The sequence below is a fragment of the Saccopteryx bilineata genome, chromosome 5, assembly GCF_036850765.1.
Source record: "Saccopteryx bilineata isolate mSacBil1 chromosome 5, mSacBil1_pri_phased_curated, whole genome shotgun sequence".
Classification (NCBI taxonomy): Eukaryota; Metazoa; Chordata; class Mammalia; order Chiroptera; family Emballonuridae; genus Saccopteryx; species Saccopteryx bilineata.
In genome coordinates this window covers 117,497,533-117,519,079 of record NC_089494.1, presented here as the reverse complement: position 1 = coordinate 117,519,079, position 21,547 = coordinate 117,497,533, and the positions used below count along the sequence as shown (strand labels likewise).

At 39.7% G+C, this 21,547-nt stretch overlaps 1 protein-coding gene across 1 annotated transcript; it reads right to left on the bottom strand.

The window, feature by feature from the left end:
* Positions 1-3,270: 3,270 nt before the first annotated feature.
* On the bottom strand, positions 3,271-20,065 carry TSN (translin). Its single transcript, XM_066280825.1, has 6 exons — positions 19,836-20,065; positions 18,583-18,676; positions 17,312-17,408; positions 14,639-14,754; positions 13,836-13,915; positions 3,271-4,258 (listed from the first exon to the last, which is right to left on the bottom strand). The coding sequence occupies exons 1-6, from the start codon at positions 19,899-19,901 to the stop codon at positions 4,025-4,027; spliced, it is 687 nt and encodes a 228-aa protein (XP_066136922.1). The 5' UTR covers positions 19,902-20,065; the 3' UTR covers positions 3,271-4,024.
* Between the last annotated feature and the right edge of the window lie 1,482 nt (positions 20,066-21,547).

Below are 21,547 nucleotides of genomic sequence, written 5' to 3'. Positions count from 1 at the left end.
TCAAAGATTTGACACATAGTATAAAAACCAGTGGGGAATGTGACAAGGTGCCAATAAACTGTACAGCTGTTAGCATAAGCAAATGCCATTTTGTATGCTTTCTGTATTCACCATTCTGCAATTTCTTGTACTTTTGTCAGTGCAGACTTACAAACTGAGCTAGACCGCAAGTCGAACTGTCAGCAACAGTCAGGAAACTCTGCAAAAGGGACTGTTTGATGAACTAACCGCAATTTCTGCTTCTGTGTAATGGCCTTTACACTTGCTAAAATTTCCCTCACTGAATCCTGTGGCTTTTACCTTTATAAACCCTGAGCACTGAGCCCTCGGGGCTGCATGATTTGAGCCTGTGAGCTCCATGCAACCAGTCGGCTTAATAAACTCCTCAAATTCTTCTGTAATTCTGGTGTCTCCTTGGAACTTACTGGTCACTTTACAACAAACTTGGACTTGCCTGACAAAATTAAAAGGCTCTTGGGCTGTGAAATTACCCACAGAAGTATTTTAAATCTCTCACCCAAAAACCTTCTAAAGATTCTTCATTCTCTAGCTTCCATGAGAAGCCAGCACTCTCCTTGTTTTCTGGCAACCTTTCTAGACATTTCTCCATTTCCTCATGGATTCTACTTTCTCTACCCAACTCACTAAACTCTGCTATTAACCAGGGTTTTGTCCTGTTCTCATTCTGCGCACTCTCCAGGGAGACCTTACCCACTCTCTTGATTTATCTACCACAGATATGCCAAAACCATCCAAAGCTATCTCCAGATTGGCTGTTTCCTTCGTATCCAAGGAAATGATAGACCCAGCTAACCTATAAGCACCATAAATCCAACACATCCAAAAGCAAATGCATCATCTGCCAAACCCCCTGCAGACATGCATTTCCTCCTACAACTCCTACCTCAGTTAACAGCACCTACATCCAGTCATGCAGATCAGAAACCCTCTCCCACACCCAACCTCATTCAACCAGTACAGCCAACTCCACCTCCCTTAAATGTTCGCTGTTATTGAGGGGAGATTGTTTATTTTTATTTGTTTACTGCTTATTACAGTGAAAACTAAGAAAATTTCAGGTTCAGAAAATGTCTTATTTTGGTGTCAGCTGACAGTGACTCTCTACCTGAAGTAGACAAATAGTTCAGTCCAGACTAAGAAACGAGAGCTGTAATTTGAGAGTGCACAACTATGAAATTATGCCAGTAGCAACCTGCAGCTTCATCTCATCTCTTTAGACACTTGTTTAAGTAAACGTCTCTTAACACTGCCAAAGAAACTTTCATTCTTTATTAAAGTCTCTTAAGCATTACTTACATTATTGTTCAAGTTTAAGAAAGGGCAAATCAGCCCTGGCCAGTTGGCTCCATGAATAGAGCAGAGGCCCGGTGTATGGACATCCTGGGTTCAAGTTTCAGTTAGGGCACACAGAGAAGCTACCATCTACTTCTCTCTCCCCTCCCTTTCCTCTCCCTCTTCTCCTAAAACAGTGGCTCAATTGGTTTGTGCACCGGCCCTGGATGCTAAGGGTAGCTCAGGTGGTCTTAGTTAGCATTAGTCTCAGGTGCTAAAAACAGCTTGGCTGATTTGAGTGGCCACAGAAAGCAACTGGATGGATCCTAGTCAGGGTGCATGCAGGATTCTATCTCCACTCCTCTCACTTAAAAAAAAAAAGACAAGGCAAATCTTAGGATGTTTTTATCGAGTTCTCATCTTCATATAATTCTAAGAAGAAAGCATCCACTAATTCACCTCTACCTCTACTTTCTCTAACGCGCTTAATTTTCTAAAACTGAATACGTACTGTAAAGCATTTCTGGTATAGTAAAACCAAAGCCAATGCTTCTCAACAACTTTAGTTAAAATAGCTATAATTTCCCAATCAAGGCAGATCACATAAATGGTAGCTACACAGTACAGCAGTCTTTGACTGTTTTAACTATTACACAGAAGTATATGCTTATCACCCCTAGTCTTCCTTCAGCTGCAAGTAACATTCAGAATTTATTCTTCATATAGAAGAGTTCTTAAGGCAGCACACTGAATTATGAAAGACAAAAAAAAAATGTATTGCTTTACAATAAGCCAGCAACAAATACAAATGAATAATTATAAACATGAATGACAATTCTAAATTCTCAGGTGGAGTTTTAAGATGGAAATGTGCTTTCACTTAAAATGCTTTTGTTAAAACTGAAATCCACAACTTCTGCCAAGAGCTTTAATATTCTGAAGCAAAGTCAATTTACTTAAAGAGGCAAAGAAAACTTTTATCAAATTAACTGCCTACATCTGATCATGTAATTAAAAGCCTATTATACCCAATCCAGACAGTGCCATTACCCCACAATGTAGATAATCATCCTAAGCACTTTAAAGATCCCAACACCCTTTTTCTTTCTACAAACTCTTCTGCATCGGAAGAAGCTATCGGAAGTTTCCTAGGCTGTGGCCAGGTAGCTCAGTTGGTTAGAGCAGTATCCTGAAACACCAAGGTTGTAGGTTTGATCCCTGGTCAGGGTACATATAAGAAGTAACCAATAAATGCACAACTGAATGGAACAACAAAGGACTACTACTCTTTCTCTCTCTCTCTCTCTCTCCTCTTTCTAAAAGCAATCAATAAAGAATAATAAAAACAAAGAAGTTTTCTAAAATCCAACAACACAGCAATTTATGCCTCATTTCTACTTCTTTCCTCATGATGGAAAATTTGGTCAGTCCTTACTCAACCTGATAAAAGCTCTGATTTCCATGCCAAACATCCCACTGTACAAAGTCCAAACTGAAATCAGACATGAAAGGGCAATACATCTAAAAACTTCAGATTATTCTAGAAACACTCGCACCTCAGTGAGCTCTAAAACTTGTGGATTGTCACCATTTTAATAACTTCAATGCAACAGTAAAACTGACACAGCAAGCATTCTTAGTACTCCCTGAAAATGGGGAAGGAGAGGAGGGTGGCAACAAGATAAGTCACATACATGACTTGCCCCAAACTGTAAATCTAACACCTGACTATTGGAAGAGTCATTAATAACCTGAAATCGCTTACTCTAAAAAACAGTACCAAGTCACTGACATTCTTTTAATTCAAGGTACGTTTTGACTTTCTTCCAGACAAAGCAGAGCATTTTTCTCTCAGAACACACCATTCAGGGTATTGCTAATTAACCTGGCTGGGTGGCTTTAAACTCCCACACCAGCCTTGCTAGGCTAGCTGCTAGGAAAAGGGTTTCATATCTTAGAAATAGACCAGGTGAAGTGTTAAAGATGCGTGTGAAAATGATTTTTAATTGCTTGTAATAACACAACGTTAAGGAAGTATAAGGAAACCGAGGTGTTTAAAACAATAAGCCCTACCCCACCTGGTAAATAAGAGCCAAATGATATGATGTTATTCAATCTCTTCAAGTAAAAACATCCCAAAATAATCTGAACTTGACTTTGCAGTTTTATTCCATATTTTGATGGCAGTGAGAATGTACCATGGAGCTATATAACTCTCTTGAAAAAAATTCCAACATCTGTTTTACTCACTAGTCTTAAAATAAGGGAGGAAAATATAAAACAAGTTGGCAACCGTCCTTTTTAACTATGTTCCCATACAATATCCAGGCTATACCTGTGCATGGATTGCTAATGTGGATACAGAAAATATCAAGGATCACTTCTGAAAAATCACAAGACAATAAATTTCTCAATCAGTACATCCATAGCATCAGGGTAAGCAATAAATGAACTTTTCCAAGAGATGGACATTTGTACTTCTTGACAAAACTGCATTACTGCACAGAGAAAATTCACTGAAACAACAAAGAAAAACCTATCCTTGTAAAGACTATTCTTTTATCCCCAAAGACGTATTTCAATTCTGATATAACCACACAACTGGCTAAGAAAAGGAAGCGTGGTGCTTAGCAATGGGGCACAGGAACTCCGGAAGCAGCACAATGCTCACCCTCCCTGGCAGCCACTGAGGCCAGCAGGGCCAGGCAGGGCCAGGCACGGCCAAAGTCTCCTATTTCTCCACACAGGCTGCTGCTGTCTCCTTATTGAAGCCCCGGATGGAGAGATCATAGACCACCTCCTCCACTTTCTTCACATCGTACTTCAAGCCGTCATAGCGCTTCCTCAGGGAGTCGTTCTTCAGGTTGAGAAGGCGGAAACCGGAGTCCAGCTCGTTGATGAAGGTGGAGATGTGGAGGGGCCGGGCATAGTCTCCAGCGGTCACACTGTTGACAGACAGCCTTGACTGCACAGAAAAGAGAAACAGGGATGCAATACGACATGGACCCCTCAGGATATCCTCCAAACCAACTACAGGGCCCTCAGGCCACAGATTTTCCCACATCACCTTGATAATTACAATTTTGAAAAATGCTTAATATTACTATTAACTAACTTAATAACAAGAAATCATTACCCTTTTGTTGAAGTTTCTATGGTCTATAATTTATTTTTCATAAATATTAGTAAGCCCATAGTGAGCCCCTTTATAACATTTTTCTTTCATCTTTATAATTGTTTTTTGTGGGAGACTGCAAGCTGACAAAGCCCTTGCAGTTTAAGGCTTAGCCAAAGACTAAGTTCTCCCCCCACACCTCCATATTAGCTATGAAGCTGAGTATTTGTACTTGTCCCATCCCCCCACCTCACTTGCTTACTTAAGTTGCTAGAGGCAATTTACATGATCTTCTCACCCTTTGTTCTGAAGTTGGTTGATTTCAGTTATGCAGGGTGGAGGGTGCTCTGCACTTGGGAGAATTCTTGGGTTGCTTTGGAGATGTGTGACTTTGTATCAGAGACTTCCTTATTTGCATATGGCTCTGCACTATATAATAAAGCAGACCAGGGGCTTTGCTAAGCTCTTGCAAGCTATCCTGGCGTTGCAAAGAGACCTCCAGATCCCATCTTTTTTCTAAGTAATAAATTATGGGACAATTAGGGTCAAAAGTAAGGGAAATTTGTCTTTTTCTACAGATGTTTTTATTTGAGGAGGAGCTGTTGTCTGAGGAGTAACAGAGTGAGCTAGAAAGAGAGGGATGTAAATATAAGGTCTACCGGAAAGTTCTGTCCGTTTCTATCACACCTTTCGACATGTAAGCACATGTTTATTTGGCGCATGTGTGCCTCTCTATTTTTATCACTTAATGTATACATACTGACGTAGCAAATTAACTAAAAGTTGATTCACGTTAGTCTTATGTGTGAAGCGATAGTGTACCCATGGCTACTGATAAAGTTCATTTACGCCACCTCTAATTTTTACGAATTTCAACAAGGAAGAAATGCTACAGAACCATGTCTGTCACATCCACCATATTCCCTGGACTTAGCACCCTCCGACTATCACTTGTTTTGGTCCTTACAACATTTTTTGAAGGGCAAAAAATTCAAAAATGCAGAAGATATCAAACAAGCACTTGTTCAATTTTTCGCAAAAGATAAAACATTTTTCAAAAATGGGGTAACAAATTGCCCTCACACTGGCAAGAAATCATTAATAATAATGGCAATTATATTATTTAATAAAGTTTGACGGTAAGAAAAATTTTATTTTGTTTTATTCCAAAAACAGACAGAACTTTCCGGTAGACCTTATATAAGACCTTGGAGTCTGAGGATGACTCAGGAGATAATGAGGTTGTCACAGCTATGGCTGCCTTAACCTTTGTGCCTCCACCCTCTGCTCCTCCTTACCCTTATCAGGTTGCTCCCAGAGTCTCTAGCTCAGACCCTTCGAGATCCCCACTCCAATAAGCTTTATTTAGATCAGGCTCGAGATATAAGGGATTATATCAGAATATGCGCTGATATTGGGCCTTCATACATGCAAGGCCTGGCTATTGCCACAGCACTTCCGGTGGAGGCCTCCAGGACAATACTTCAATAAATGGCAGAACAAACGAAAGAAGGGAGGTCAGGGAAGTACTTCTACCACTGGAACTTACTTCCAATGCAGGAGTTTAAGGCATTTTGCTAGAAACTGCCCTACTCTCTCTGGATATAAGTCTCAGGCTCCCCCTGAGGGGCAGCCAGCTCCTAAAGCTCCTGACCTCTGCCCACACTGCAGAGCGGGAAACATTGAGCGAGTGAATGTAAATCTAAGTATACTGCCAAAGGCAGGTGATTCAGGGAAATGGACAACGGGGCCCTCCCCCGCTGGTCAAACAACAGGGACAATGTTGGTGTTTCCTCAGCAAATTGATTCCAGCAGGCCAAACATCACCCAATTATCCTGAGTAATGGCAGGGCAATTACTCCTGGTTCTCCCTGGCTGCTTAGTCTGCACTCAGCTAAAAGTGAGGTAGGGGAGGAGTCTTAGCATGGTCAACCTGAACCGCCAGTTATAGCAACTACAGAATGTGAGAATGGATAGGAGCCTCAGGTATTAGGAAAGTTACAACTTTTCCTGTTATTGTCTGATTTTCTTTAATGTTTTAGCTACAATCCTCTGAACTATCATTTTCTTTCTTTCCTATTCCTTGCCTGGAATTTAGGCAGGGGACCCCTTGCCGCGAACCAGCGCAGCTAGTAATTAATTCCAGGTCCTGAGTGGGAAAGGAAAATAGGCTTAAATAAAGGATGGGATCAGGGAGGGCTCTGCAATTGCTGCTGGCAAGAAGAGAGTGTGCTCCACACCTGTTTCTTGCTTTATTTATAGGGCAAAGTGAGGCATTAGCAAGTCAATGAGATCTCTGATCATGTTTCCAAGGCAATCCAAGAATTTTACCAAGTGCAGGATACCCCACCATACATATCATATTAACTTTACATAAAACAAAAGGATAGAAGAAACTTGCCTCCAGTCTTTCCCAGGAACATGGGGGGGTAGTATAAACAATCCAGCACCACAGCTTAACAGCCTTTTGCAACCTAATCAGGCAAGTGAGGTGGGGGGATGGGCAAACTATCAGCTTATAGCCAGTTCCCTGCACCTCTGTCCCCCAAAAATCTAAACTGCAAAATACCTGTTGGCTTTTCGGTCCCCAACAATCCCCGGTGGATCTGACTACAAAATTTCCCACGTAGCTGCCGAGAGAGGATGTTTTCGTCAGAGACTTTGTTTAGTTCCATCCTCCGGTACCTCTGTCAGAAAATGCCCTGACACCAGGCGAGCATCTTTCTAATCTGGTTGTGCTCTGAAATCCCAGGTTTCTCTCTGGTTTGTCTGATTCTAGTTTCTGTTTAGTCTGTCTAATGTCCAAAATGTGACTATTTTAAGGCCTGAATTAAGTTCTTGGATGCAAAAATGTGAAATGCTGGCTCTTACATTGAAAAAATAAAAGTTTCATGCCTACATTTTTGCTTTAAAATTGGAACTTGTAAGGAGCACTCATTTAAATTTAAATAGAATTTGGATCCTAAAGACTTGCTAATTTAGTTTGTGTTTTGTGAAGTGTGCTCTGTGTTTGTCTTCAGAGTTGGGAGCCAAATAGCAACTCAGGTATTAGGATTAATCAGATTTATGTGTTATACTTGTGTTTCTGTACTGTAATTATCTTGTTTATGTGTAAAAATGTATTCAGGTCTGTGAAACAAAGGTATTGAGCAAAATTATGCAGGACCCTGATAAGTCATTTCAAGAATTTGTCTCAGATGCTTCAGGCAGTTGGAAGAATAGTATAAAAATGTTAATTCTGCTTATCAGGCCACATCCTGAAAAAGGGGCCCCGAGGAAATCGGGAATCTGGCTCCTTTGATGCCCTGAAATGGACTTAACAATACAAGGGCATAAATTCAGCAGACTCTTAGATACAGGAGCTGATGTAGCTATTATTGCTGAGCAATACTGGCTTTTTTCCTGGCTCACTCATGAAGCAGTCACAGAGCTGTGAGGCTTAAGACAAGGTAAATTTCCCTAACAAAGCCCTAAGTTGTTTTTTTACAATGGGAAGATAAAGAAGATCATACTGGACTTTTTTAGCCTTATGTGCTCTCTAGGTTGTCTGTTAATCAATGGGATAAAAATGTTTTGAAAGGTATGGGAGTGTTACTTGTAAAAGCATTTACTACATTTTGTCAGACTTGGAACTGACCTGAGGACAGGTATTCCTTACAATCCTCAGGGCCAGGCATTGTAGAGCATGCCCATCAAATGCTTAAATGTCAATTAGAAAAAATAAAAAAGGGGGAGTTATACCCCCGAACTCCTGCAAATCTTCTTTATCACTCTCTTTATACTTTAAAATTTTTTTGAACACTGATATACAGGGCCATTCAGCAGCCGAGAGACTCTGGAATCCAACAAGGAAAGCCTTCCCTGAAGTACAATGGAGGGACCCACTCACGGGAAAGGGGCAAGGGCCAGACCCTATTCTCGTGTGAGGCCAAGGATATGTATGTTTCTCCTACATCTGCTAAAATGCTCCTCGGTGGGTTCCTGAATGTTTAGTAAAACATTGTAAGTCAGGAGAGACTCATCTATAAGAGCAATATATAAGATTTATTTTACTTTTAAAAATTTTTTCAAACATTTCCTCCTCAGTACTTCCTACAGCTAAGAGGCATTTATATCAGCCATGCAACGGCCTAAGCCTCTCATGTTGTACCAGGATGTATTAACCGGCCCTAAGTGGCAAAATTCAATCAAATTACTAACTTGGGGGCGAGGGTATGTTCCAATTTTTTCGTCAACAGATCCTCTTTGAATGCCAGCAAGGAACAATCTATGATGTCATCATAGATTGACATCAGCCCCTAGAAAGCAACCTAGTTCCACAGATCCAGAATGCCCATTAAGCTTAAGGCAAGGGCTTAATGCGCTGGAAGCAGCAGTCATGGGACTTGGAAACCAGTTACTGAGAGTGAGGATGTGACAACAGTTCCAGTGCTATGCGGATTTTTCCTGACAGTGACTCCTGCTCCTTGTAACAGTTCTCAATGGGACTGAAGTGGGGTGCGGTTGGCTTGCATCAACAGAGAATGTGGACGGGTGATGGTGTCAGCATGGACTTGGTGAAACTGCATCAACATATTAAGGACATTCAAAACAGCATAGACTCTATTATAGATCCTGCCGTATTGGTTAAGAATTTGCTTGATAATCTGAAAGGCTTTAATCCCTTCAATGTGTTAAGACAGACATTTTGGTATGTTAGCACTGGCTACATCAATTTTGTTTATGTATTTTTCCAGTCTTCCTCCAAATTGGAATCTGGGAAATCAGATGAGTACAAATCTCAGCACACGAACTAAAATTAAAAAATAAAAAAGTGGGATATGTGGGAGACTGCAAGCTGGCAAAGCCCTTGAAGTTTTAAGGCTTAGCCAAAAGTTAAGCTCTTTTCCCCACACCTCCATATTAGCTACTCATCCCATCCCCCCACCTCACTTGCTTAAACTGCTAGAGACAATTTACATGTTCTTCCTCTCACCCTTTGGTTGGTTGATTTGTTATGCAGGGTGGAGGGTTTTCTGCACTTGGGAGAATTCTTGGGTGGCCTTGGAGATGTGTGACTTTGTATCCCAGACTTCCTTATTTGCATATGGCTCTGCACTATATAATAAAGCAGACCAGGGGCTTTGCTTTGCTCTTGCAAGCTATCTTGGTGTTGCAAAGAGACCTCCTGATCCCATCCTTTTTTCTAAGTTTATTTCTTCATTCCACATCATTCTCACTCAGGACCTGGACAATTACTTGCCGCACTGGTCCATAGCAATTTTTATAATTTCTCAGGAAAGAGACTAAGGGAATAAAAACAAGAATGATTCATATTATGTGGGAAAACTGTTCTCCAGAACAATTATATGAATTAACACAATTACCAAGAATATGCTTTGCCACAACTATGAAACAAAGAGGTATTATCATCTTTTAAAAACTCAAACATTAGAAAATATGCATAGCTCCCTCATCACTAGTACTGACATTTCTCTGATGACTAGCAAACATCACACACACTGTGCAGTCACTGACCATCTGGTAACCAACAAGTGGCTTATAAATGAGTAAGATGCCCTAAATTTTTGTACCCATTTAAAAAAATGACAATAAAGTTGGGAGTGCAAAAAAGCAAATGGCTCTAGGAACAGACAGCTTCACTAGCGAATTCTACCAACAAAGAAAATTTAATACCTACTCATCTCCAACTTTTCCAAAAATCTGAAGAGGAAAAAAAGAACGCTTTCTAACTCATTTTACATAGTCAGCATTATTCTAAATCCAAACCAGGCAGGGACAACACACACAAAAAAGATTACATGCCAATCTCTGATGAGCATAATTGCAAAAATCCTCAACAAAACACTAGCAAATCAAATATAACAATACATTAAAAGGACTGTATACCACAATCAAATGGAATTCATTGCAGAGATACAAGGATGGTTCAACATTTGCAAATCAATTGACACAGTACACGTTAACAAAGTGAAGGCTAAAAATCGTATGATAAGCTCAATAGCTGCAAAAAGAAGCATTTGGCAAGATACAACATCCGTTCATGATAAAAAAAAAAGAAAAACTTTCAATAAAATGGGAATAGAATAAAAAACACCTCAACATGATAAAGGCCATATATGACAAACCAATAGATAGCTAACTTCATACTCAACAGTGAAAAACTGAAAGGTTCCCTCTAAAATCAGGAACATGACAAGGACACCCACTCTTGCCACTTTTACTCAACATAGTACTAGAAGTCCTAGCCAGAGAAGTTATGTAAGAAAAAATTAATAAAAGGCATCCAAATTGGAAATAAATAAGTAAAACTGTCATTATTTGCAGATAACATGATTTTACATATAGAAAACCCTAATGATTCCACAAAATAAAACTACTGGAAATAATAAATTCAGTAAAGTTGCACGACACAAAATCAATATATAAAAAATACAAAATATGCAGTGTGTCCATAAAGTCATGGTGCACTTTTGACCGGTCACAGGAAAGCAACAAAAGACGATAGAAATGTGAAATCTGCACCAAATAAAAGGAAAACTCTCGGCCTGACCTGTGGTGGCGCAGTGGATAAAGTGTCGACCTGGAAATGCTGAGGTCGCCGGTTCGAAACCCTGGGCTTGCCTGGTCAAGGCACATATGGGAGTTGATGCTTCCAGCCCCTCCCCCCTTCTCTCTCTCTCTGTCTCCTCTCTCTCTCTCTCTCTCTCCCTCTCCTCTCTATAATGAATAAATAAATAAATAAATAAATAAATTAAAAAAAAGGAAAACTCTCCCAGTTTCATACCTATTCAGTGCAGTTTGATGTGGGCTTACACACAGATTTTTTAGGGCTCCTTAGGTAGCTATCCCGTATAGCCTCTACAGACTCGTCACTGACTGATGGCCTACCAGAACGGGGTTTCTCCACCAAACTGCCGGTTTCCTTCAACTGCTTATCCCACCAAGTAATGTTGTTCCTATGTGGTGCCGCTTCATTATAAACGCGCAGATATTCACGTTGCACTTTGGTCACAGATTCAAATTTAGCGAGCCACAGAACATACTGAACTTTCCTCTGTACCGTCATCTTGACTGGCATGGCTGTGGGGTGCTCCGCTGTATACACGGTGTTACGTCATCATCTGAGCATGTGCACATGCTGCCACATCATCCTACAGAAACTGGGAGGGCTTTCCTTTTATTTGATGCAGATTTCACATTTCTGTCATCTTTTGTTGCTTTCCTGTGACCGGTCAAAAGTGCACCATGACTTTATGGACACACTGTACTATATACAAAATACAGAAATTTGTTGCATTTCTATATACTAACAATGAACTATTAGAAAGAAACCAATCCCATTTATAATCACATCAGAAAGAACACAATATCTAGAAATTAAAAAAGAAAAGGAAATACCTGTATACTAAATAGTACAAGACATTCTTTCTTGAAAGAAATTAAAAACACAAAGAAGCCGGACCGGTGGTGGAGCCCTGGACAGAAAATCAATCTGAAACACTGAGGTCCCAGGTTCAAAACCCCAAGGTCACCAGTTTCAGCATGGGCTCATCCAGCTTGAGTGCAGAGTCGCTGGCTTGAAAGTAGGATCATAGACAGGATCCTATGGCCACTGACTTGAGCCCAAGGTCACTGGTTTGGCTGGAGCCTCCCAGTCAAGGCACATATATGAGAAGCAATCAGTGGACAACTATAGTTCCACAACTATGAGTTGATACTTCTCATCCCTTTCCCTTCCTGTATGTCTGTCTACTTCTCTCTTTCTCACAAAAACAAAACACTTAAAAAGAAATGAAAAACATTCTGTGTCCATGAATGAAAGAATTAACATTGTTAAAATGTCCATATTACCTAAAACAACCTACAGGTTCAATGCAATCGCTATGAAAATCCCAATGGCATTTTTCACAGAACTAAAACAAAAAATCCTCAGATTTATACAGAACCATGAAAGACTCCAAACAGAAATCCCGAGCTAAAAAGAACACAGCCAGAGGTATCACAAGTACCCAATTTCAAACTAGGCTACAAAGCTAGTGATCAAAACAATATGGTAATAGCAGAAAAATAGACACACCAACCAATGGAACAGAACTGAGATACCAGAAATAAACCCATACCTATATGGACAACTAATTTACAACAAAGGAGCTAAGAATATATAGGGAGAAAGTCTTTTCAATAAATTGTGTTGGGAAAACTAAACAGCCCTATTTTAAAAAAATGGAATTAGACCACTACTGAACACCATACGTAAAAATTATCTAAAAAATGCATTAAACATTTGAATGTAAGACCTGAAACAATAAAATACATAAATAACATAGGCACTAAACTTCTGGTCATCAGTCTTAGTGGTGTTTTTGTGATTTTGACTCCAAAAGCAAGAGAAACAAAAACCAAAAATAGACAAATGGGACTATATCAAACTAAAAAGCTTTTGCATGATAAAGGAAACCATCAACAAAACAGAAAAAGGCAACCAACCAAATCAGAGAATATATTTGCAAATGGTATATCCAATAAGAGGTGAATGTTCAAAATATATAAAGAACTCATACAACTCAACAAAAAAACATAATTAAAAATGGGATCTGAATAGCCATTTTTCCAAGGAAGACACACAGATGGCCAACAGACACTTAAAAAATGATCACTACTCACGAGAGAAATGCAAATCCAAATCACAACGAGATATCACTTCATACCTGTCAGAATGGCTATTATCAAAAAGATAAGAGAAGATGGTGATGATGTGGAAGAAAGGGAATCCCTGTACACTATTGATGAGAATGTAAACATGGTACAGCCACCATGGAAAACAGTATGAGATTCCTCAAAAATATGGTCTACCTATTCTACTTCTGGTATTTACCCAAAGAATATAATTTGAAAAGACATATGCACCCTTACATTCACCAAAGCATTATTTATAACAGCCAAAATATGGAAAAAACCTTAAGTGTCCATCAATGTATAAAAGAATAAAGAAGTTATATACACACACACAAATGGACTACAACTTGGCCAAAAGAAAAAGTGAATCTTGCCATTTTAGACAACATGGATGGACCTTGAGGGTAGGCAAGTAAAGTAAGATGAAGAAAGATAAGTACCATATGTTATCATTTGTAAGTGGAATCTAAAAAAACAAACAAGCAAAACAAAACAGAAACAAACTCGTAGATAAAGATAAGGGACTAGTAGTGTTTACCGAGGAGGGTGGGGAAGAACAACATGGGTAAAAGGGATCAAATACATGGTGACAGATGGAAACTAGACTTTCGGGGCTAAGCAGGCAATAGAGGATATGGATATCAAGTTATAATGTTGTACACCTGAAATTTATATGTAATTAATAATGTTACCTCAATTATAAAAAATACAAAAAAAAAAGCAAATGGCAAATTAGTAAGCGTATTACCAGTTCACTAGCAAGAATGAGAACTCCTGAGAGATAATCTTCTACATCCAGATGAAATCCTTTCTCTCGATCTGGCTCAACTAAAAAAATATCAAAGTCAAGATAAGATCATGATGTGAATGCAATTTAAGCCTTAGCTTTTTAAAATGTGTGCAAGTGCACAAGTGCTAGCATACACACACACATCATTTCTCTCCAAGTAAACAGATAAAAGATTAATCACTTAAAACAATCTTTTCTATTAATTTATTTTTCATTTACAGTTGATATACAATATTAACCTTGGCAATTAGACCTCACTGTGAATTTTTCTAGTTCTTAAGCAAAATTCAATTTTCCCTTCCATCCTTCTCTAAGAAATACCACAAAGAATGGTATCTAGTTATGTCAGTAAGTACCTGTTTTTAGAAGATGCAGGGATAAGCCATGGAAGCCACCACTGCCTTCAGATAATTCACAAGCGCACACAAATGCACCATGCGCACAGAAAGTGAAGAGACCAAGCAGATGTGGAAAAATGTTAACAAGTACGGAGTCTAAGTGGGGTGTAAACAGGTGTTCACTGTAATATTATTCCAACTTTTCTACTGCCTTGAAATTTTTAAAAACTAAATTTCACAAACAAAACACCCAAGTACAAAGAGCATAACACTACATACTTTTTTAGCTTCTGTGTTCCTAAGTAGCTGGTTTTCTACCGAGTTCTCATGTGTTATAATAAATAGAGTATAAACAGCCCCTCCCACCAAAAATTAACCCACCACCATGCCTGACTGCCGACTGACACTAACAAAGACACTTACTGCCAAGAATTTCTGTAACTGCTTCTCGAGTCACTAGTGTTTCTGATTCCAAGTACACAACAAAAGCCGCCAAGAAGACCAAGCGCTGCAACACGAACCTCCAGTGCTCATGGAATCTGTAGGAAACAAGCACACGGAGGCTGAGGGACAAGGGGCTTGAAGAAGACAGTTTAGTACAGTCAAGTTTAAACATTTCAGAATTGGAATCCTTTTTCATCAGATAACATTTCACGTGAAACCCCAGCGTAAAAAACATGTGAAAGCAATATGATATCTAAATATATTTGATAGATGTAGTATAAAATTTGCAAGTTCAAATTTATAACAATTACTTAATAAACATTAAATAAAAAACATGGTCCAATTTTATGAATACAAAAATTACAACTGAAGATTATGCCTGACAAGTTCAATCAATAAGAAAAATGACACTGCTCTGAAAAAAATAAATATTGGCAACTCAAGATTGATGGGAGCCACAACTGTACATTAGCCTCCCCACCTAACTCATCCCTTCATCGTGAATGTCAGGTATCGAGAAAATCCTGCCCTAGCAGTAGCTCAGCTGGATAGAGCATGGTCCCAACACTTCAACCCCCTGGTCAGAGCACATACAGAGTCAACCAATGAATGCCTAAATAAGTGGAACAAATTTCTCTCTCCTCCTTCCTCTCTAAAATCAATTTTTAAACAGTTTTTTTTTTAATTTTATTTAAAGAAAAAAGAAAATCCTGAAAATCCTGCCTGACCAGGTGGTGGCACAGTGGATAGAGCATCGGACTGGGATGCGGGGGACCCAGGTTCGAGACCCCGAGGTCGCCAGCTTGAGTGTGGGCTCATCTGGTTTGAGCAAAAAGTTCACCAGCTTGGAGCAAGGTCGCTGGCTTGAGCAAGGGGTTACTCAGTCTGCTGTAGCCCCACAGTCAAGGCACATATGAGAAAGCAATCAATGAACAACTAAGGTGTCGCAACGAAAAACTGATGATTGATGCTTCTCATCTCTCCGTTCCTGTCTGTCTGTCCCTATCTATCCCTCTCTCTGACTCTTTGTCTCTGTAAATAAATAAATAAATATATAAATAAGTAAAAAAAGAAAATCTTAATTCACACATATAAGAAATAACTACCACTTGCAATCACTAAATAGATAATCTCAAAAATTCCAAGATACTACAGTTAAACTGAGCTAGAGGCCTGAAAAAGAAATGGGAAATTTTACAACCCCAGGATATTTATGCTATGCCTCCTGATTTTCAAATGTGGCAACAAATTAAGAAAAAATTGAAAACAATGAGGGCCAAACAAAATCTTCTGAGAGCCAAATCAGCCACAGGGCAGGCTCTGTGTCATCTCCAAATGACATGTTCTCTAAAGCTCCTTAACAAGTCCATGGTCCCACTTCTCTGTGCTTCAGTCACTCCTTTAGCAGGGTTGGCAACTTTCTCTGTGAAGGGCCAGAGGGTAAATATTTTAGGCTTTGCAGGTCACTTCACACTGTTACCTATTCCTAGCTGGCTTTTTTCTTTTTAACAACCGTTTAAAATATAAAAGCAATTCTTAGCCTCCAGAGGCAGCAGGCCACAGGTAGTTTGTCAATCCCCCTCATAAACAATCTTGTGATGTTGTGCTATCCACTTCCCATATACATGTCGTATTGGTTGTCCATAGATACGTCTTAAATGAATATCTTTTTCAGTAAGAAAACATAAATAGAAAGTTTAAGTCCTTAATTACCGTATTTCATCAACATTCAGATGCAATTTTTCCATTTAATATCTGTGTAATCAGGATTCACTTTGCATCTAAATGTTTCACAATTATGATTTGCAACGATTTTTCTCTCATAAAAGTACATAAAATAATGTGTACCTTAAAACTGATGATGGTGTAAATTCAATGCTATATAGCATAAAATATTAGATAAACACATTACTTGGCAGTAAATTCAAGGTCTGAGGTAAAATCTCCATACATATACCTAATCGCATAACCTTAGCTATTAGCAGATACAGTTCATCCAATTTCACAAGTACCTTAAATATACTAAAAAGATATTCTCCGTCTTGATCTCATACAACAAATATTTTCTTTTTAATTGCTTTTTCTTAGCAAGAATTATACATGCTCTTTAAGAAAATTTTGAAAATAAAAGGGAAAAAAGAAAATCACTAATTTTGTAACCATTAAAATACCACCTTTAACAGTTTCTTTTTCTTTTTGTTGCTTCTTCTACGTAGATTTTTTTACCTAGTTCTAAACCAGGGGTCCCCAAACTTTTTACGCAGGGGGCCAGTTCACTGTCCCTCAGACCGTTGGAGGGCCGGACTATAAAAAAAACTATGAACAAATTCCTATGCACACTGCACATATCTTATTTTAAAGTAAAAAAACAAAACGGGAACAAATACAATATTTAAAATAAAGAACAAGTAAATTTAAATTAACAAACTGACCAATATTTCAATGGGAACTATGCTCCTCTCACTGACCACCAATGAAAGAGGTGCCCTTCCAGAAGTGCGGCGGGGCCGTATAAATGGCCTCAGGGGGCCGCATGTGGCCCGCAGGCTGTAGTTTGGGGACCCCTGTTCTAAACAATCGTTTAGTACATATAATCTTCCCGCCTTTTTAAAAAATTTAATATTGTAAAATAATGGTACTTTTCTTACAAACCTGTAATACTGCTCAGCAGGGAACTTGGTCTTCAAAGACATTAGATGTGTTTTTACAGTACCAAAATGTTCTCGAGCTTTCAAACACCTCTTTGGAACTGATCACAAAAAAATAAAAGTAAATTCAAAAAAAGGTAATCAAACATAATAATGAAAGACTTGCCAAATTTCAAATACAGTTCTTGCTCTAGTAATCTATGCAATCTACCTGAAAATAAATCAACTTTTTCAAAAAGCTCATGACTACCTGTAGGGTATGCGTATCTGCTTTTCAACATGGCTTTCAAAATTTCACTTCTAGCTTCCCTACTGATTAACCAATACTGAAAAATAAACAATCAAAAACTTGCTGAAAGGGAATGTTAGGAAATACATCAGTAAACTATCATAAATAACCTCAGCCTCAGGGGACTGTGCACCAGATGCATTCCTAGACAGTCTTCAAAAGATACCTAAAGTTGAACTGCGTCTAGCTATCATGTTTGATCAAAAAGAAGTTTTATCAATTATTTTCAATCAGGCTGACCAACTACGTATCACTGAAAAAACTGACTTGCCTCTGACACCTGTAAACAAGTACATCCTTCTCTATCTGAAATGGTATTTCAGCCCTTTTTAGCTGTGCTGGGTACATCTTACAATGAAAGATCCATGTCTAAATTTATCATAATCTCCATTCAAGGGGCCAACTGTAAACACATTCAGAAGAGTTTACACTGCCCATTTCATATCTACAAACGTGTATTAAACCACACTCAAGAGACTGAAAGGTCAGGGTTTTTTTTAAGTGCCAAATAAAAGTTGCTAGATGCACAAGTAAGCTATGATACTACTACCATTATCACTGGTAGAACTCGATCACAATAGAAAACATTCTATATTCAACCTGGAAACGCTGAGGTTGCCGGTTCAAAACCCTGGGCTTGCCTGGTCAAAGCACATATGGGAGTTGATGCTTTCTGCTCCTCCTCCCTTCTCTCTCTCTCTCTCTCCCCTCTCTATAATGAATAAATAAAATCTTTTTTAAAAACAGAAAGAAAACATTCTATATTACGTGCAAGTGGAAAAATCAACAAAAACACAGAATTCTGTAAACCTGTAACAGCAATCAACTCACCTATACTTCTCCAATTTTCATTCATCATAAAGCATAAAGGACATTTTTTATAATAAAATGACACAGAGTTGAAATGTCTTTTGGAATATAATTAATTCTTTAAATGAGATTGATAAACTGGATTAAAACCTTCAAAATCAAAACAAGACACTTACTGTCCTGAAACCCAGCACCCTGATGGACCCCTTGCAGTAGAGTTAAAATCTCCCGAGCTGTTTGTTCTAAACTCTGTACTACTTTTCGGATTTCCTAGGAAAAATTAAAAGTCAAAATATCAGATAACTTCAACATAATTATTACCATAGCCTCAAAGCAAATATTCTACATAACACATTTAATTTATGACACCTTCACATACATTCAAAACACTAACAATCTTTAAAAGGACTGAACTAGTACAGAAAATATCCAGGTTTGAATCCTAAGTTTTCTACTTACTTCCTCTATGAGACCTTCAGGAAGCCATTAAAAAGCCTTAGGTTTCTCATACAACCTCCAAGGGATAACAGCCCCTCACCCACTCCTACAATACCACAGGAACACTATAAAAGTGGAAGATGAGATATCTGAATGCCATTTGTAAAGAGAACAATGAAATGCAATAAAAGAGATGGGTATTTTTCATCCAGTCATTTTACCAGCTTATTCACAGAGCACATTTATGTGCTAGGTACAGTGTAAATGCTAGGGAACCAAGCAAGTACAGTCCCCAACTTTCTGGCAGTTTAGAGTATACGATGAGGAAGACAGTACGTTTAAAAAATAAGAAACACGCCTATTTCTCAAAATGTTAATACATTAGTAGAAAACATGACAAGCAAAAGATCATTTGGACTCTAACATCAAGAAAGTGAGTACGAGATAACTAGGAAAAGAGTGGAGAGAAATAAATTTCAGTAACAAAGAATACGTGCCAAAATTCTGAGGCAAGCAATTATCTGGGGGACTGGAGGAACGAAAGGGGGGAAAGTGAACAATACAAAACTGAAGACGGCGTAAAATGAGACTGGAGACAGAAACACACGCACACCTACAGGCCACACAGGGTTAGATTTTTGTCCGACGTGGAATGAGAACCCTGGGAGTTTTAAAGAGCAGAGCCAGGCGTGCTGTGAAGACACTGACAACACCTAAAACGCACGCTAAGTCCCGAGAGCTACCTGAGCCTCTGACGTCAACACGTACTGAAAAGGAGGAAAGTTGACATTCAGAGGAGACAGGTGACGCCAAGAAGACGAAAGCAGACTCGGGAGCGGAGGAAGGCCTCGCCCAAAGCTGAAACGCTAGGGGAAGCAGCCCCCCTCGGGGGCTTCCCGGCCGCTGGAGCCTGAGCGACGGAGCAGACCTGGGTGCAGTGGCCCCCTCCGAGGCGTGGAAAGGAGAGGGGAGAGAGTGACGAGGGGCTCACCTCCCGGATGTCCTGCTCTGCAGCCAGAAAGCCCTGCAGCTCCACGAAGATCTCGCTAACAGACATGACTACTGCTGTAGACTACCAGCCCGGGAGGGAGGGCGGCCAGCTCAGTGTGTTCCACAGGCCACCACGGCTGCCGCTGCTCCACTGGGCCCTAGGCTACCGCCGTCCCTGGGGTCCTCCAAGGCCTTCGGCGCGCAGGAAACCCTTAGGCTGTCCGCAGCGATGCCTGAGGAACTGCTCACCGCCTCCAAGCGGAGGAGCGCACTCAGAGGACAAGCCGTGCGAGTGGGCGGGCTTTCGTCCCAGGATCTTCCAACAAGCTGGGGGGGAACCAAGCTGGGGGGGAACCAAGCTGGGGGGGAACCAGCCCGGGAAGGGGCCCTCAGGGCAGCTGCAACGGACGGAAGGGAGGGTGTGGCTCGGAGGTGACGTTCGTTTAAAAGAGGTATTTAGCATTTGAGTGGCTGGGTATGATGTAGCACAGGGGTCAGGAACCTTTATGGCTGAGAGAGCCTTGAACGCCACATATTTTAAAATATAATTCCGTGAGAGCCATCCAACGACCTGTGTACTGTACGCATTATCCAATAAAAATCTGGAGTTGTCCCGGAGGATAGCTGTGATTGGCTCCAGCCACCCATAACCATGAGGAGCGGTAGGAAATGAATGGATTGTAATACATGAGAATGTTTTATATTTTTAATGTTATTATTTCTTTTATTAAAGATTTGTCTGTGAGCCAAATGCAGCCATCAGAAGAGCCAAATCTGGCTTGCAAGCCATAGGTTCCCGAACCCTGAGATAGCACTAAAGACACGGAAACTTAGAGCTTGCAGTTGTCTTTGTCTAGGAACGAGAAAGACAACAATGAGCTAGTATTTTGAGATATATATAGATATATAGATATAGATATAGATATATATGTATAGAGGAACAACATAATGTGTGTGGGACCGAGTAAGAGCAATAATTTTATCCCTGTGCTCATTTAACGCCCCCTCCCTATGTATTACTTACTTTTTAATTATATGACCTCATTAATGTTGTCACGGTCATTGGCACCAATTCAATGCCAACAGGAAACCTCAACTTGGGGTGTGGTGAAGAAGGAAACTTTATTCAACTGCAAAAAAAAAAGCCAATCATGATCCTCAATAGCTGTGAGGGGGTGCTGGCTCCTCCCTGCACTGAGGAAAGCACAGCTGAGGAAACACAATCTTCATGGATAGGGAGATTGCTTTTCCAAAGCCATAGAGGAGCTGCCATATAGACAGAAGTTTCCCACCCTTGGTTCCTGATTGGTTTGTCCTCATGCAAATAAGGGCTCCAAAATCTTTTATATATATATTTAGAAGTAGACATACCTTTTTTTTTTGTAAATTAATTTTAATGGGATGAAATCGATAAATCAGGGAACATATGTTCAGAGAAAACATCTCCAGGTTATTTTGACATTTGATTATGCTGCATTCCCATCACCCAAAAGTCTAATTGTCTTCCCTCACCTTCTATCTGGTTTTCTTAGTGCCCCTCCCCTCTCCCAACCCCCTCCCTCTCCTCCCCCCACCCTGTAACCACCACAATCTTGTCCATGTCTCTGAGTCTCATTTTTTTTTTTTTGTATTTTTCTGAAGCTGGAAATGAGGAGAGACAGTCAGACTCCCGCATGCACCTGACCGGGATCCACCGGCCCACCACCAGGGAGC

What these genes read in the sequence shown, in the direction of transcription:
- TSN (XM_066280825.1), bottom strand. Translation starts at nt 19,901, where the DNA reads ATGTCTGTTAGCGAGATCTTCGTGGAGCTGCAGGGCTTTCTGGCTGCA. An exon ending in CCTGCTGAGCAGTATTACAG is followed by an intron (nt 14,755 to 17,311) that starts GTTTGTAAGAAA and finishes TGTTTCCTACAG; the next exon opens with ATTCCATGAGCACTGGAGGT. An exon ending in AGTTACAGAAATTCTTGGCA is followed by an intron (nt 13,916 to 14,638) that starts GTAAGTGTCTTT and finishes ATATTTTTTTAG; the next exon opens with TTGAGCCAGATCGAGAGAAA.